Source organism: Polypterus senegalus, chromosome 15 (assembly GCF_016835505.1).
Source record: "Polypterus senegalus isolate Bchr_013 chromosome 15, ASM1683550v1, whole genome shotgun sequence".
Taxonomy (NCBI): domain Eukaryota; kingdom Metazoa; phylum Chordata; class Cladistia; order Polypteriformes; family Polypteridae; genus Polypterus; species Polypterus senegalus.
The window spans coordinates 73,091,294-73,107,735 of record NC_053168.1 but is presented as its reverse complement, the minus strand read 5'-3'; the positions used below and the strand labels follow the sequence as shown (position 1 = coordinate 73,107,735).

Genomic DNA, 16,442 nt, shown 5'->3' with positions numbered 1-16,442 from the left:
CTCTTGTACCGTCATCAGTCCACACCTTGAACCTGTCCCAGTCATTCAATACATAAGACAGAATGTTCCTCCGGATATCAAGAGTGAGCCTGATATGGCCGTGCAATATGTAACAAAGAAAATGGAAAAGGTAGGTGCCAACTCCGGGCATTGAAACCACTCGGTAAGTGACAGTTCTTTGATCGATAGTGATCATCTCGATAGACATGGTAATGGGGGTTGGAATGATAAAGGAAATGGGTACCTGAGCATGTAAAGTAAGTCTAAAAAACCTACACAATAACTATAATTGTAAAAAACAAACAATAAAACAGCAGAGAAGCTGTGGATTAAACAAAAAGGCTGTAGTTATCAGTAGGGAGACGTGAAGCGAAGCAAGGAAGGGAATGTAGAGACCGGAGCGACAGACGGCTTTATATAGGCAGGCAGCCAACAACATGGGAGGCGTTGGGATGGGGGACCCAACGCCACCATACACGGTGACCGAGGTGCAGGCTATGGACGTATATATGTACGTAAGTAGGATTAAGTTAGCGTTGGGAACCCGTGTACCAAATTTCTTGAAGATGGGCCCATAAGTAACTAAGACTGTTGAAAAGTTCAATATGGCGGCCGACAGTGGAGTCATACCACCGAAATAAGTACGTACATTGGTTTCGGTTAGCTCAGGGAAGCCACTTACCAAATTTCTTTCAACTTAACTGTTGTAAGTAAGCTGTAAGGAATGAGCCTACAAAATTTCAGCCTTCTACCTACACGGGAAGTTGGAGAATTAGTGACATTTGGAAAATTCAATATGGCGGCTGACAGTTATACCATCGAAATAAGTAAATACATCGGTTTCGGTTAGCGCAGGGAAGCCACCTACCAACTTTTCGTGAAGATGGGGCCATAAATAAGAAAGTTCAACATGACGGACGTTGTCGACCGTTATGTGTAGAATTTTGAAATGAAACCTGCTTAATTTTTGTAAGTAAGCTGTAAGGAATAAGCCTGCCAAATTTCAGCCTTCTACCTACATGGGAAGTTGGAGAATTAGTGATGAGTGAGTGAGTGAGTGAGTGAGTGAGTGAGTCAGTCAGTCAGTCAGTCAGTCAGTGAGGCCTTTTATTATTATAAATATATGAATGACCTCCAAAGAGCGCGGAGACTTTTGATCACGTGAACTTGTCTGCAAAAAGTGGCGTCTCCTGCCCTGCAAAACTCGAGTAGCCGGCGCGTGTGCATAGCTGTGCCGGCCTTTGAGACGCTGACTGCGCTTCTGCCTTAAGGCAAAGTGAGCACTTTTAATTTTTTTCCTCCTCCCCCTGAGCTATAGCCCAGACAAGTGCAAACACGGGATCCCTTTTCTACACCGCGGTAAACTAATATTAAGGCGCTTCGCACTTTCTTTTGCACGTATACGATTATGAGGCTGTCAGCTTGGATTATGAAGACACGCACAGGAGTGGAGGACCAACAGCGCCATCACAGCCGATTAATGGCAGGGACGTCTCACCAGTCTACACAAGACCCACCGCGACTGTCCCCAAAAGGTGCTCTTATCGTCAGCGAAGACATCTCTCTACAATTTATAAAAGAAAAAGGCAACTTTCCTTTCTTTAAACCTTTTTTCCTTTTATCCCAAACCAAAGCCTTTCTCTCTTAACACTGCAGAGGACACAAAACTAATTTTCTTTAATTGCTGGTAATGCTGGTAAAGCACATTACCAGAGGCAGAAATTTGGACGTTCACATAGAAAATGTAATTTCTATACCACAGCCGTCGTGTAGCGCCTTTCAAAAGGGATCTACTACTGAGAGATCATCCATATACATTTTAGCTGCTGTTAGTACTACTTACCTGTTGTGTTACACCGTCTTTAAAATGTAGTTTACCCGAAACCACTCCAGTAATGCTCAATGTAGCTTTACTTCTTAAAACGTTAATGTTTTACTGTTTAATAACTTATAGACTACATTTTATTATTTTTCCCTTGCACTCAGTGACCAAAGCTATACACACACATATAGACACATACATATATATATTGTCACAGGTGGCTGGGGTTGGAGCCCAGCCGGGACGCCCAGGAGGACCGGAGGAGGGCTTGTGCCTCCTCCAGACCGTGAGGGGGCGACCGCCCTGGTTGTATTGGGGGCCACGGGTAGAGGGCTTGGAAACCCAGCCCTGTAGGGGCCTGTGGCCACCGCCAGGCAGCGCCCCAATGCCTGAAGAAACCTGGAGCCCAGCACTTCCGCCACACCAGGAAGTGCTGGGGGGAAGAGGACCTGGAACACCCGGAGGACTTCCGGCTACACAGTTGGTACTTCCGCCTCACGGGGGTGTGTCGACGGAAGCTCCTCAGAAAGCACCTGGAGCCGATCCGGGCATACATAAAAGGGGCCGCCTCCCTCCGGTCGACAGCAAGAGACAGGTGGAATAGTACGGAGCCCGGAGGAGAGGAGTGGAGGTGGTCAGAAGGACTGTGCAAGGCATTGTAGTGCGGCCAGGACTGTAAGGGGTGATTGGTGCTGCGGCACTGGGTTTGTGCACTTTTGTAATATATAGTATTGTAAATAAACATGTGTGTGGTGAACCAACATGTCTGCCTGTCTGTGTCCGGGCTGTACCCCACAATATACACATACCTGTGTGTATGTATGTATGTGTATGTGTATATATATATATATATATATATATATATATATATATATACACACACACTCACACCTATCTACATTATATATACTGTACACACAAATACATACATACATACACACACACATATATATAATTTGTGTGTGTGTATGTATGTATGTATGTGTGTGTATGTTTATATATATATATATGTGTATATGTAGATATGTATATATATATGAAGATATGTATGTGTATATATATGTATATATGTATGTATATGTGTATATATATATATATATATACTGTATATATACATGTAGACTCAAACCGACTATAACAGCAGCAATCCAAGCTGTGAGAAAACACTAAAAAGGAGGCGTGTCAGGCGTGGTGGTACATTTTCTGATGCAGCTACGAAAACAACTTCGTGACGCTGACGCCAAATACACAAAACAATTACTTTGACAATCATGTTAACGTTATTTTCAAAATGTTTCCTTTTCTTTTTCTTTACTTCTTTAACACACTACTTCTCCGCTGCGAAGCGTGGGTATTTTGCTAGTCTCTGATAAAGGAGCACTGGAATCATCGGGTAGAAGAGTCCTTTCATCAGTTTGGCTGGCACAGCACTGACTCAGCTATGAAATGACCGGTAGGGGGGAAAAAGATTGATGGCCGAGGTCTCCAGGACTCTGAATAAATTGGAATCCTACTCTTGCATTTTGCTCTGTAGTTGTACTACTACTATTATACTATTGTATTGAGGATTACTTGTGTTCTATTCTGTGTATTGTATTGTCTTCTTAGAGAGTCAAGGCTGAGGGGCTATCAAAAGGCAGGGCCTGTTAAAGCCCATTGTGGCACTCCTTGTGTGATTTTGGGCTATATACACAAATAAATTGTGTTGTATTGGATTACTGTGTAGAACTGAATCAGCATCTCCTCTGCTTGACTGAACTCTCTTGGATGTCAGAGGAAGTATATAGCGTAATATTCCTAACTAGACATTAAGCCCGTTACAATAACGGGCGCTAGAACAGTATTGCATAAACATTATTAGGAACAGTCTGTATTAAATGGCAAGGGCCCTTCACCTCATTCTGTTTGTTGTCTTAATTTTTTTGTTAAAAATATTTTTGCAAGAAGCCTAAAGTAAAATAATATTAAAAATAAAATAGAAACGTATATGACAATACAGTAAGTATAATTAATATTGCCTTAGTGTAAAACTTTATAACAATCTGTAATACACAATATCTGATGAAGATATTTAGGAAAATGTTTATTTTTTTACCTCAGGAAATTTTTCAATAAAATTTCATTATAGACAACATTTTTTGTAAACACTCTTGTTCAGGACCATCTACAACGTTGAAAACAACATCTGTAAAACTTCTAACTCTTGATAATGCAACATATAACTGACCGTGACTGAATACTGGTTCTGGCAAGTAAATGGCAACTTTTTCTAAGGTTTGCCCTTGAGCTTAATTAATTGTTATGGCAAAGGCTAATGTAACTGGAAATTGTCGCCTTCTTATGGTAAAGGGTAAATTAGTAGAGGATAGAGCCAAATCAATACGGGGAATATTCTGACGCTCATTTTCTTTTTTACAATCGATCTATTTGCTCGTATTTTTCTTTGTCTTTCAGCCTTTCTTTTGTTGATGTTTACTTGTTGAGCTGACTGTTCTTTAAGGAGATGTTGCTTATATACGATTTTAGTGTCTGTGTCTTTTGTCCTACTTGACGTGTCCTTTTTTTTGGGTGGCATGTTGTTAGTAGATAGTTAGTTAGTAAACATGTACAGGGCAGTATGTGTGGCGTCTCCCCAGCAATGGATTTTATGTGCGCGGCCGCGACTACCCAATCAGCACTCTCCCCAGCAATGTTGTCCTTTATTTGCTTATCATGTGTGGCGCTCATTTCACTGTGTGCCCAGCTTCCAGTGTGTGTGCGTCCACGGTCTCCCCAACAATGATGTCCTTTATTTGCTTATAATGCGCGGCCGTGGCTACGCCATTCACTGTGTGCCCAGCTTCCAGTGTGTGTGCGTCCACGGTCTCCCCAACAATGATGTCCTTTATTTGTTTATCATGCGCGGCCACGGCTACGCCATTCACTGTGTGCTCAGCTTCTAGTGTGTGTGTGTCTATGATGCCAGTTGTGTGTGTCGCACCGAGCCTCGCGCATGCGCACTTCACCAAAAGACACACGGACACCTGGACGCACACAGGGGTTTTATTAAAGAGGATAATTTGTTTAGTGAGTGTGTATACTGTATATTAAAGCAATGCTTAATGGCTAAAAAGGACTAGACAAAAACATAACTTCTTCACAGTGGTACCTCAATATTTAAGAAAAAACATTTTTAAAATGTCAATATATAATCACTACTACTTATAGAACTTTTTAAGTTCTTTCAAATTGCAAAGGGATCAGAATATGTAACACTTAAAGCTATTCCACGAATGTTCAGTAGAATGAGGATTCCAGCTCGAACTGAGGTCTTTAGGGACAATCAATTTTTTTTTTTGGCATCTTCATTGTTGCTCTGTTGGAATCTGAGGACAATATACAAATGATGTGTGAGATTAGACTTTCATAGAGGCACATTAGGTAGATTTGTTATCATCAGCTTGTAAAAATGGAGTAGAATTTTAGGTTTGATCATGTAGCAGTTTAATTCAAAAAAGCCAAAATCGATTAGAGAGGGACATATCTGGTTCATATTAGGAATAATCTTAAATTTGTATTCTTTGCAAACTGAAAACATTGTGCCTTAGCATCCATCCATCCATCCAGTATCCAGCCCGCTATATCCTAACTACAGGGTCACGGGGGTCTTCTGGAGCCAATCCCAGCCAACACAGGACGCAAGGCAGGAAACAAACCCCGAGCAGGGCGCCAGCCCACCGCAGTTGCCTTAGCATATTATTTAAAAATATTGAATCAGCTTCAAACAAGACAGAAGAAGCTTTCTTGCAACGATAACGTCTTTCTTAACAGCAGATTCCTACTTGAAGCCTAAAAATATAAGAGGAGCTGACCTCCTCACGTCCTAATCCTAGTGACATATTTTTTAAGTATAATTAGGCAGTGTATTTTAAAATATAGTGTAATAGTCCCACAATGCATTGCAGAATTTGCCTTCATTAGCTTCTTCATTCTCCAGCATGAGCCTTGCAGGTTACAAAAATAAATGTTTAACGTTTTCCTCCATGACAGTCCAAGGCTGTGGTCATCTCCTCTTAATAACCGGTATGCTCACACTGTGTCCTTTCATTTTTTCACTTTCAAACAATTCTTTTCCTTTCATATTTCAAATAATGCATTTGATTAGTGTCCCTAAAACTGGTCTGATATAAAAGTGTGCCTTTTGCTGGATGCTGCTATAACAGGTTTCAACCTTGTAATGGAAAAAGCTGGCTCAAAGGAGTGTATGGTTGGAATTTGAGAGAACAAGTTTTTCCTTAGCTCTTTTCCTGAAGTAAATGCAATGTTCCCCTTTGCTCTTTATCATGCAAACAGGAATTACAACTTTTTCTCTTCTTCCCAACATCTTATTTTTTCATTTTCAGATTATCTTTAGTTATTTTCTCATTAAACACAACCACTTTCTTAAGTTCTTTTTTTTTTACTAAGGCCAATTTTCCCTTTGCTTGTAACTCTCTAAACACTGCAATCAATCACTGAACTACTGGGCCAACTTTAAAATCTTGAAATGTGCTTTTTACAAACTAAAATGCAGAAGTAAAGCATTTTTCCTAGGCAAACTTCAAACAGGATTCATAATAGATGACCAACCAGTCTCAGCTTTTAAGTCAAGGATGAAGATCTATGACATTAATGTTGCATACTTTTCTGAAGATTTCCATATTGCTTTTAATAATTGCTGCTGCTTTGACCAAATTATCCCCTGCAGAGTTTGACCAAAATCATGCACATTTTAGAAAGTCCTCTAGAGTTTGACTTGCCTCTTTTCTTTTGCCTCACCATTCCCAAGTTTTACAAAATATCAGAGCTGCCATCTTTTTGGGCAGTTCCAGCCTGCAGCACGTAGTCATCTAACCTTAACATATTCATTTCAGCTGTATAGTGAGGGAGAACAGCATTGAAAACTCATTATTTCATTGTGCCAGATCAGTGCTATAAGGCTTCTGGTGAGTCTTTTCACAATGCTTTTAAATGTTTGCTTCAGTTTTTGCCATTGGGTATTACTGAATTATTATCATTCTCTTTCTCTTCTCAGTGTCTGGTGGCATCCCTTACTGCTATTATAATGTAAATTATCCTTCCTCATCTCAAACAGACCTTAGAGTTGATGTGTCATCATTAATGATAAATATCAAGTTCATTGTGTTTTTCTATAGTTATCGACATCCATTTGCATCATGGTGCATTGTTGGAGTGGCAGAGAAAGGGAAGAATAATCAATGGGCAAAGGGAATGCTAACATTTTGTTTTTCTGTTTGTCATTTGCTGTTGGATAGATAGTCATATACTCTTCAGTTTAACTAGTAATAATTAAGTGCATTGACAACCTGATTTTTTAATAAGGTTGTTGGTAGATAGATACATTTATATATGTTTTTTTGTCCTCAGCATTGATTTCAGGTTTTTTTGCATGTTATGTTTTAATGTTTTTAATTATACTATAATGTATTTGAAAAGATCTATGCAAGAGTAAACTGAAAAAATAGAAAGTTAAGGTCCACTAAAACACCAGTTAATATGAAGCTGTCACTCCTGCCACATAATGATTGCCTTACTCTGTGACATTGCATTTGAAGAAATGGTATCTCTGATTTATAATGAGGGCAAAAGCAGTGGCATTATGTTTAAAATTCCAGTCACACTGCTAAAAGGAAAGTCTTGATCACTCCTTTATACACAACTAAATACTGAATATCTGCCCTTATCAACGGTAGACTTTGTTTCCTTCAGTTTTATTAGAATACATTCGGTTGTGAAAATATGAACTTTCAAAGGCATGTAAGGCACACAGAAATTTATATTGCACTGTAAGTTCAAAAATGTAGCTTTTTTTAACTCAACTTACTTTAAACATTCATCTAGTTTTTTCAACTTGCTTTATGTATCATGGGTTACAGAGAGCTGGAATCTTCCCTGGCAGTAATTGATACAAGAAAATACCAAATCCTGGACAGAATGTTAGTCTTGCTGGATGCATTCAGGCAGATTCTTAGACTCCTTCATGTGGATCACGATTACGTTTAAAATCTAGATAAAGTCTAGATAATAAACACAGAGAGGAAGTTTAAATTCAGACTGAAGCTAGGCCAATAATCTAATTCAAGTCTTTGAAGTTGTGATGCTGCAGTGACAAAGTTAAAGTAACAGAATACACAGTATATCTTTTAATTAATCTTGGGAAGGAATTTTAAACTACTCTTCCATGTACCATATATACTCGTGTATAAGTTGGGTCTTGAAACCCAAAAAATGAATCATAAAATCAGACCCTGACTTATACGCCCATTCAAAAATGCAACACTTATATTTTTTTTATTACATGTTTTTACCTCCTCCAATCTTGCACCAGTTTCTCAGACACATCGAATTTTGTTGCAGCAGAGCAGTTACCAATTTCTTTCACTACTTCAATGACTTTTAATTTAAAACCAGCTTTACATTTTGTTCTGATCGAATGGTCCATCGTAGATAAGGGATGCTCTTACGATAAAGGTGTATGAGGGTGTGAGATACAAAAAACACAAAACAGTGCAAACGTTGCTTCGGAGTAGTTCGGGTATTACCGTGTGGTCACGTAGGTACAATACATAGAAAAAAAATGCAGTGTGCACTGTGTTTACTCTCTCAGGTGGCGTTAGCACATCATAATCTCTTGGATCAATAGCGTGAGTTTTCCGCATTCGACTTATACGACCAACATTGTAAAATACCGGAAATTATACAGTGAAATCAAGCCCCGACTTACCCGTGGGAGAACTTAAATGAGAGTGTATACGGTAATAAAATACTACAGCCTCTGTGTGTGTGTGTGTGTGTGTCCTGTCCCTCAGAGCAATCTGATCGGATAATTTGGTTTTGATCTGATTGGTAAGTTTGGCTGTGGTGACATGATCAAAAGAAGAAGTGGCAGAGAAGAGAGGTTGAGCCACATGAGGAGGAGAAATGGTGTAGGAGGCACACTGAGAGTCACTTTCAAAGAGGTGAAGTATAAAAGGTGACAGAAGGTGAGTATGTTGTCTTGATGTGACAGAGTCTGAGAAAGCACTTGAGATAGGGAGCGCAGATCACGAGAGGTTCAGACCATACAAGGATACCAAGAAAAGGGGCTGAAGGTAAACATAGGGCAAGAGATATTAAATATTTAAAACTGCAATTCTATTACTTGTGGCTAGTTAGATATAAAAGTTATTATAGTACAAGTCATAAGTAAAAGAAAAATTGACAATCTTTTATCCCAGTAACGTATATTATTACACAATATTTTTATCAACTTTTGTACTAGTGTAAGACTTGGTACGTCGCTTTATTTCTGATTAAACATCTTACAAAATCAGGTATAAAATGTTTTAGGCCATCACTCTCATATCCTTATCCAGCTGTAGGTATTTGCTATTTCTTCTTTATCCATAAATAAGTTTCCTTGACAAATTGTACAGACAGAGTCTTTGTGGTGGCTTGAAGAGAGAAGCCATAAGTATAGTCATTTAAAGGAAAATTTAGCAGGAAGAACACATCAAAACAGAAGTTGGGACATATACTTGAAACAAAAGGGGAAATTAAAAATAAAAGGTTTAAAGCATAATGTCTTGTATTGTTTGCATGAGTTTTCTCATGGCTGCCACCATTTTGTGAATGCGATGCTGTGTATTATCAGAAATGTGAGTTGACTGCTGTGCAATGTCGTGGAAATTGTTATGTTGAGTTATTAATATTAGACAGTAAGGTGGCATTGTAAAAAATGAATATATATTGTGATGTGTGAGTGACAGACTTGCACAAGAGAGAAGGAGGGGAGTCCAAGTTTCTGAAAAAAATCAGCTTTTATTGCTATGAAGAGAGGAACATACGCCAAGCATTAATTCAACCAGGAGCTGTCACTTAAGCACACACAGCACACAAGCAGTGACGTTGAAAGCCATGCTGTATTAGCTCACTTCTCAGATTAAAAGAACAAGAGGGAAGACAGAAAAGAGTGCAAGGCCAGGTCAGTGGCTGGTTTTAAATGTTCCCCGCATCAATCATTGGGCAACAGACACATTACATGGTGAATCTGCGAACTTGCAGTTGAACTGGCAGCAGACAGCCACCCCTGCTTGTTTTAACAGAGTTTCAGTGCACACTGCAGTTGGGAGGTGCTGGGATCTCACAATTCGTAGAGAACTGAGAGATTGATATTGCAAATTGCCCTGATAAAAGTTGTTTGGAAGTTACAACCTCAAGCTTTCTTCATTTACTGAGAGATGCAACAGAAATCAACTATTTTATTGTAGTCCATGTGTCAATCAAAATCTGATCTTCAAATAAATAAAGAAAAGATGTTATGAGAGAATCCAAATGTTTAGCAACCATAACAAATAAGGAAGATAGGTAGACTACTATAATTATTATTCAATACTGGCCAGTGTTATAAAAATGAAAAGTTTGAAATGGAGTCAGCAACAGTACATAGATTAAATCATCTTATTACACAGTTTAGATAAGCTCACATTTCTGGCATCAGCTGAGGCAAATGCTGCCAAGGTGCCACTATTTAAAAGCAATGTTTTTGGCATAATATCAGGGATCATATTGGAGATTACAATTCAGACCTATTAAGTGCATTTCACTGCAAAGGACATCACTTAATATATCAACATTCATATATGACCTGTGCACACACCAGTCATTGCATTTTAAACCTCTAGTTCATCCCATGCCCTGTAAGCTTAAAATAGAACAAAAAAAGAGAAGTCAATGTGATTATACTGAAATCATATACAATCTTAACATGTTTACCTATAATTATTTCATTATACTAGTCCCCCCAATCCTAGTGGGTTAAAACGTTATAAAATACAGATTACATTGTCTGAAATGCTTAGAAAATATCTGAAGAAATCTCAAGGTAAGCATACTTTCCATTTCAATTGATTAATAGAGGTGATGAGTAAAATAAAACAAAGTACTTAATATAATTAAGTAAAGGAAGCACATATATACGTGGCATGCAAAAGTTTGCCTAAAATGTCTGTTACTGTAAATATTTAAGTGAGCAGAAGATGAACCAAAAGGCATACAGTTAAAGAGGACACGTTTCTTTTTAGCATTTTATGCACGATTAGTGTATTGTTTTTGTTTTGTACAATCATACAGTGAAAAAAAGTATGGAGCACCATGCATAAGTATGGACACCTCTGATAACTTTTCCCAAGGTCTCAGACCTTAATTATCTCCTTAGGGTTATGGCTTGGTCATAGTCATCATTAGGAAACCCAAGGTGATGCAGATTGTGCCAGTTTATAAATTTTCCCACTCCTCACACATTGTCCCAACAATCAGCAGCTATGGGCTCCTCTAAACAGCTGTCTACAACTCTGAAAAATAAAATAATTGATAGTCACAGAGCAGGAGAAGGCTACAAGATGACTGCAAAGTGTTTTCATTTACAGTATCTGTTCTGTCAGTTTGTAATGTTACTGAGAAATGACAGTTAACAGGAATGGTTGAGGTCCATTTGAGGTTATACCATGAAAACTTCCTGAAAGACCTGCTCATTGGATTGCTAGAAAGGCATATAAAATCCCCCATTTGACTGCAAAAGACCTTCAGGAAGGTTTTGCAGACCATGAAGTGGTAGTACATTGTTCTACTGTGCAGCGACACCTGAACAAATGTGATCTTCTTGGTATAGTCAACACAAGAAAACCTTTCCTGCATCCTGGCCACAGAATTCAGCACTAGAAGTTTGCAGATAAACATCTAAACAAGCCTGATACATTGTGGAAATAAGCCAAAATAGAACTTTATGACCACAATTTGCAAAGTTATGTTTGGAGAAAAAAAGGGGCCGAATTCCAAGAAAAGAACACATCTCCAACTATTAAGCATGGGGATTGATTTATCAGGCTTTGGGCTTGTGTTGCAGCCAGTGGCAAGGGGAACTTGTCTTCGGTAGTGGGAAGAATGGATTCAAATAAATACCAGAAAATTCTGAAAGCAGAGTTAAAAAGAGTATGGGTCCTACAAAATAATGATCTGAAACACATCTCAAAATCTACAATGGAATACCTCAAGAGGTACAAACTGATGGTTTTGCCATGGCCCTCACAGTCCTCCGACCTAAACATCATTGAAAATCTGTCAACAGCTCTCAAAAGAGCAGTACATGAAAGATCACCCAAGAATCTTGCAGAATTAGAAGCCTTTTACAAAGACGAATGGATGAAAACACCCCAAGTGAGAACTGAGAATCTGTTTGCTGGCTACAAAAAGTGTTTACAAGCTATGAAACTTGCCAAATGGGCTCTTACTAAGTATTGACTGTGTTGGGTGCCCAAACTTTTGCTTCAGGATCTTTTAATTATTTTTTGGGATTTTGTACCTGTGAATGATGGAAATAAAATTTTTATTTTGTTTAAAATATTAAAGAAATGTGCCATCTTTAACTTTATTCTGTTTGGTCATCAGTTCATCTTCTGGTCACTAGTAACAGACATTTTAAGCAAGGGTACACAAACATTTGCAACCCACTGTAGTCATGAACTAGCCATATTACCCAGATAGGCAGCAGCAAGCATAGTACATGTGGTAAATCTTGAATTAATATAAGCGTATTACCAAAATCAATAAAAAGCATTTCACACCACCTTCAAAGATTGCACACCAAAAAAATCATTATATCAGCTTACTATCCTTGCTTCTTCTTCTCCTGAGTTTATATAAAATTGTAACGTCCACAGTGTACTGTATTACTACTGTTAAGTCTAAGAGTGTCTGATTAGTGCACACACTAACACCTTCTTTATTTTATTGTTCCCCTCCATATTTCAGAATATCTTTTGTTATTCACTCTGTTTATGCTTCTGTAATGAAAATTTACAAAATGATATCCCCTAAAAGCTAAATGTATTCACTATTAACTCCAATATGTTTCGTACTTAATGCTTATTTGATAAACTGATCTGAAAGCACTGATTCAAAAATCACCACACTTTGCATCTTTTGTTTACAATATTACAGTATAAGAAAAATAAGCAAAAAACACACTTCTGTTTTTTTTCTGAATATGGCAAACTGCACCTTTTCCCTTTGCAGCTGCCATTTTCTTTATCTCAATGAACCAGAATCTGGTTGTTAATTAATAATATTTCTGTTTGATTGTCATGAAATTATGTATATCATTAATAAAAATGAATACTCCACTCAAAAATGACTGTTTTATCTGTTGTTAAACCCATGCTGTTTGATGACACAATATGCTTCAGTGGGAACTGCCATTAAACAACAGCAAGCAAAACGTCAATAAAAAAAATCTCAAGTTATTCGTATTGCATAATCTGTACATCAGATACAGCATCCAGTCACATGATCACAATATTATAAACTGTTGAAATATAATTTGGCTAAAACATTGTTATATTAACCACCTTGACAAAATTCTTTCTTGAATGGCTGTGTAGTGTGCTTAAATAAGAGGTTTTAAATTTAGGACCTGCCTATCCTTTGGTCTATAGACGGAGATTTTTTAGGAATGTGACCAAAAATCTGTATTTAGATAGAGACAGAGTGGGCTCAAGGATATGTTCTTTAAAATTAACAAAATTGTTTCTTTTAATAATTAAAAGTTACCAAATACAGTGATCCCTCTCTATATCGCACTTCGACTTTCGTGGCTTCACTCTATCCTGAATTTTAAATGTAAGCATATCTAAATATATATCACAGATTTTTCGCTGGTTCGCAGATTTCTGCGTACAATGTGTCTTTTAATTTATGGTACATGCTTCCTCAGTTTGTTTGCCCAGTTGATTTCATACAAGGGACGCTATTAGCGGATGGCTTAGAAGCTACCCAGTCGGAGCATGTATTACATATTAACTAAAACTCCTCAATGATATACGATATGCTTCCCGCGTGGTGCTTGATTATTTGCTTTCTATGTCTCTCTCACTCTCTCTGCCTGACAGAGGGGGTGTAAGCAGAGGGGGCTGTTTGCCTAGAGGATACGGACGCTCCTCTAAAAAATACCGCTTTGTACTTAAAAGTACAAAAGCACGTATTGATTTTTTGATTGTTTGCTTTTCTTAGCGAGCGCTCTCTCCCTCTCTCAAATTCTCTGCTCCTGACACACATTCCTTTGAAGAGAAGATATATTTGCATTCTTTTAATTGTGAGAAAGAGCTGTCATCTCTGTCTTGTCATGGAGCACAGTTTAAACTTTTGACTAAAGGGTGTTATTTCATGTCTAGAGGGCTTTAATAATGTTAACAGTGTGGGAGAGTTTATAAGGGCTTAAAATATATAAAAACAACCATACAAACATATGGTTTCTACTTCGCGGATTTTCATCTATTGCGGGGGGTTCTGGAACGCAACCCCCGCGATCGAGGAGGGATTACTGTATTGTTTTCCCTTTGTTACAATATTACCAACTGTTATAATTATGTCTTCCACCAAATGATCTATGTTGTATTTTACATTAGAATAGTAGTTGTAAACTAATAATGCCTTGTGTTATTTCCGCACCCAGACAATCCAGGAATGGAAGGTGGGAAACATTATACTGTATACAGTTCAATGCTAAATGTTTATTGCTATTGCTATATAGACTTGATGGCAGCCATAATGTTGGATGTGTAGCATTGGATGGCTTTCCATAAGGCGCTTAGACAGATGAGAAGAGGTTACATGAGGTCCAGAGTCAATTTATAAATATGACAGTTAACCTATATATCACATCTTCTCACTAAATATCATATTGGGGTTTCTTGTTAACACAGCTAAATCTATATAATTGTCATTTTTCCACAGATAGAAAATAACAAAATTTTGCTAAAGGCATAAAGAGTGTCATATTAAAGAAAAAACAAAGTAAAATATGCTTAAGAGTGATGAGGAAATAATGAAGTTACAAGGTGTCATTAAAAACTGCCAGTAAAGGTTGAAAACCTTCCCTTCAGGGCATGTGCATCAGTGCCTTCAGTGACACACTGGCATCATGTTCAGGATTACATTCAGCTTTGCATGTTTTAATGTTTCAGCCCTGTTCTGGATAAAACTAGTTCAGATAAAGGATGCCATCATAATGCAGTGCTTCTGTACAATGTGCCTGAATGTAATCAGGGAAACAAGATGGCACCAAGGTCTGTGCAAAACGTGCCTGGATTGGGTGCCCTCTTACAGTTTGAATGGGTTCACTTCCCAAGGCACTCTGGGAGTTAGCTCTTTTCCAATAAGGCACTTGTCCAACTACATGAGAGGCTGAAAGCCGAATAAATCATTTTCATATTGCATTTGTTTATTTATTTACTGTGTTTCAGTTCCATGAAACATAAAGCAGTTATTGGGGAACTAACAAACTAACATTTTTTTAATCATTTGAGACCTCTGTACCTAATATATTATTTTTTACTTTTCAAAACTGATTTGTTTTTGTTGTTTTTTATATAACTGTAATGAATGCTTTCTCAGAAAGAATTTTGTAACTCTGGTAATTATAATAATGTACAGTATTAAGCTATTTAAAAATCTATACAATCTTTGCTGTGTATTATTAATACAAAACCTGCAAAATATTTTTTTTTTACTCACAAGAGTCTGCTTTTCTATTTCCTTGGAATGAACCACCATAGAAAGAGGCAAAAGACTTGTTATCGTCTGTGTTCACAAGCTGGGCATAAATGCCAGCCTCCTGGGGTATGTGTCTGTTCATTGATCTTTTAACTGCAGCTCTTCTGACACTTCTGCTCTCAACTCCAGCATTCTACAAAATATAAAAAAATAATGAAATATAACCAAATGTCTTCATAGTGCAGGAAGTACACAATATTACAAAATTGCTCAGGATAAGATTTTAAGTTGAGTCAGTGCTATTAATCTGCATAGATGATTACTTGACTGCAATGGTATGAACTGATTATAAAAAAACAACACAGTCTTAAACTGTAATTCCATAAATCACTGAGAAAAATTTTCAAGAATCTAAAATTGGTTGTAAATTTGATGCCAAAATTTAAAATACACAAAAATGCAAACATCACTTATTTTATTACTTCTTGAACACTATAATTGAAAAACAAACTTCAATTAAACCCTGAATAATAGAAACTAGCCAACCCGGTAATGTAATAAATCAGCAAGAAAAGCAACATTATAACAATGCACGGAATGAACCAACACAATCGTCCGTGACTGAAAACTGGCGGACCGCCATCGCTCATGTGCCCACCTCCAACTCGTCACTTGAGTCGTTGTCGTCTTTGCACAGTCCAGATGCACCTGTGACTCACGTAGACTTTCCTTGTTCCTGCAGCAGCATCTAAGAAGACGCATGTTTGTCACGGATGTGAATTGCTGTATGTAGCGTGTAAAACAGTTTGCTATGGGGCACGCGGTCGTGCGTCGTAACCGAAAACTCTCTTTTTAAAGACTGATTACTTCATTGTGTTTTAACCTCAGTTGTAAAGGATTGTTTTAAGGATCCCATGGGATAGCCCTCGCAAACCTTTTTACACGCTGCATATGGTGATTCATCTCCGGCGTGGCTCCTTCCTGCGTGCGCCATAGGTGTCTTACTTTTTGGCAGCTTAGTGAGTCCACGCCCCTTCCGGCGTGCTTTCCATGG

At 37.9% G+C, this 16,442-nt stretch overlaps 1 protein-coding gene across 3 annotated transcripts in view; it reads right to left on the bottom strand.

The window, feature by feature from the left end:
- The window catches only part of LOC120515667 (trichohyalin-like), a 974,785-nt gene that overhangs the window by 704,990 nt on the left and 253,353 nt on the right, over window positions 1-16,442 (bottom strand). For all 3 annotated transcript variants that reach the window (XM_039736884.1, XM_039736886.1, XM_039736885.1), the window contains exon 6: window positions 15,410-15,581. In XM_039736884.1, the coding sequence (XP_039592818.1) occupies window positions 15,410-15,581 (172 nt within the window). The remainder of the gene's footprint in view (window positions 1-15,409; window positions 15,582-16,442) is intronic.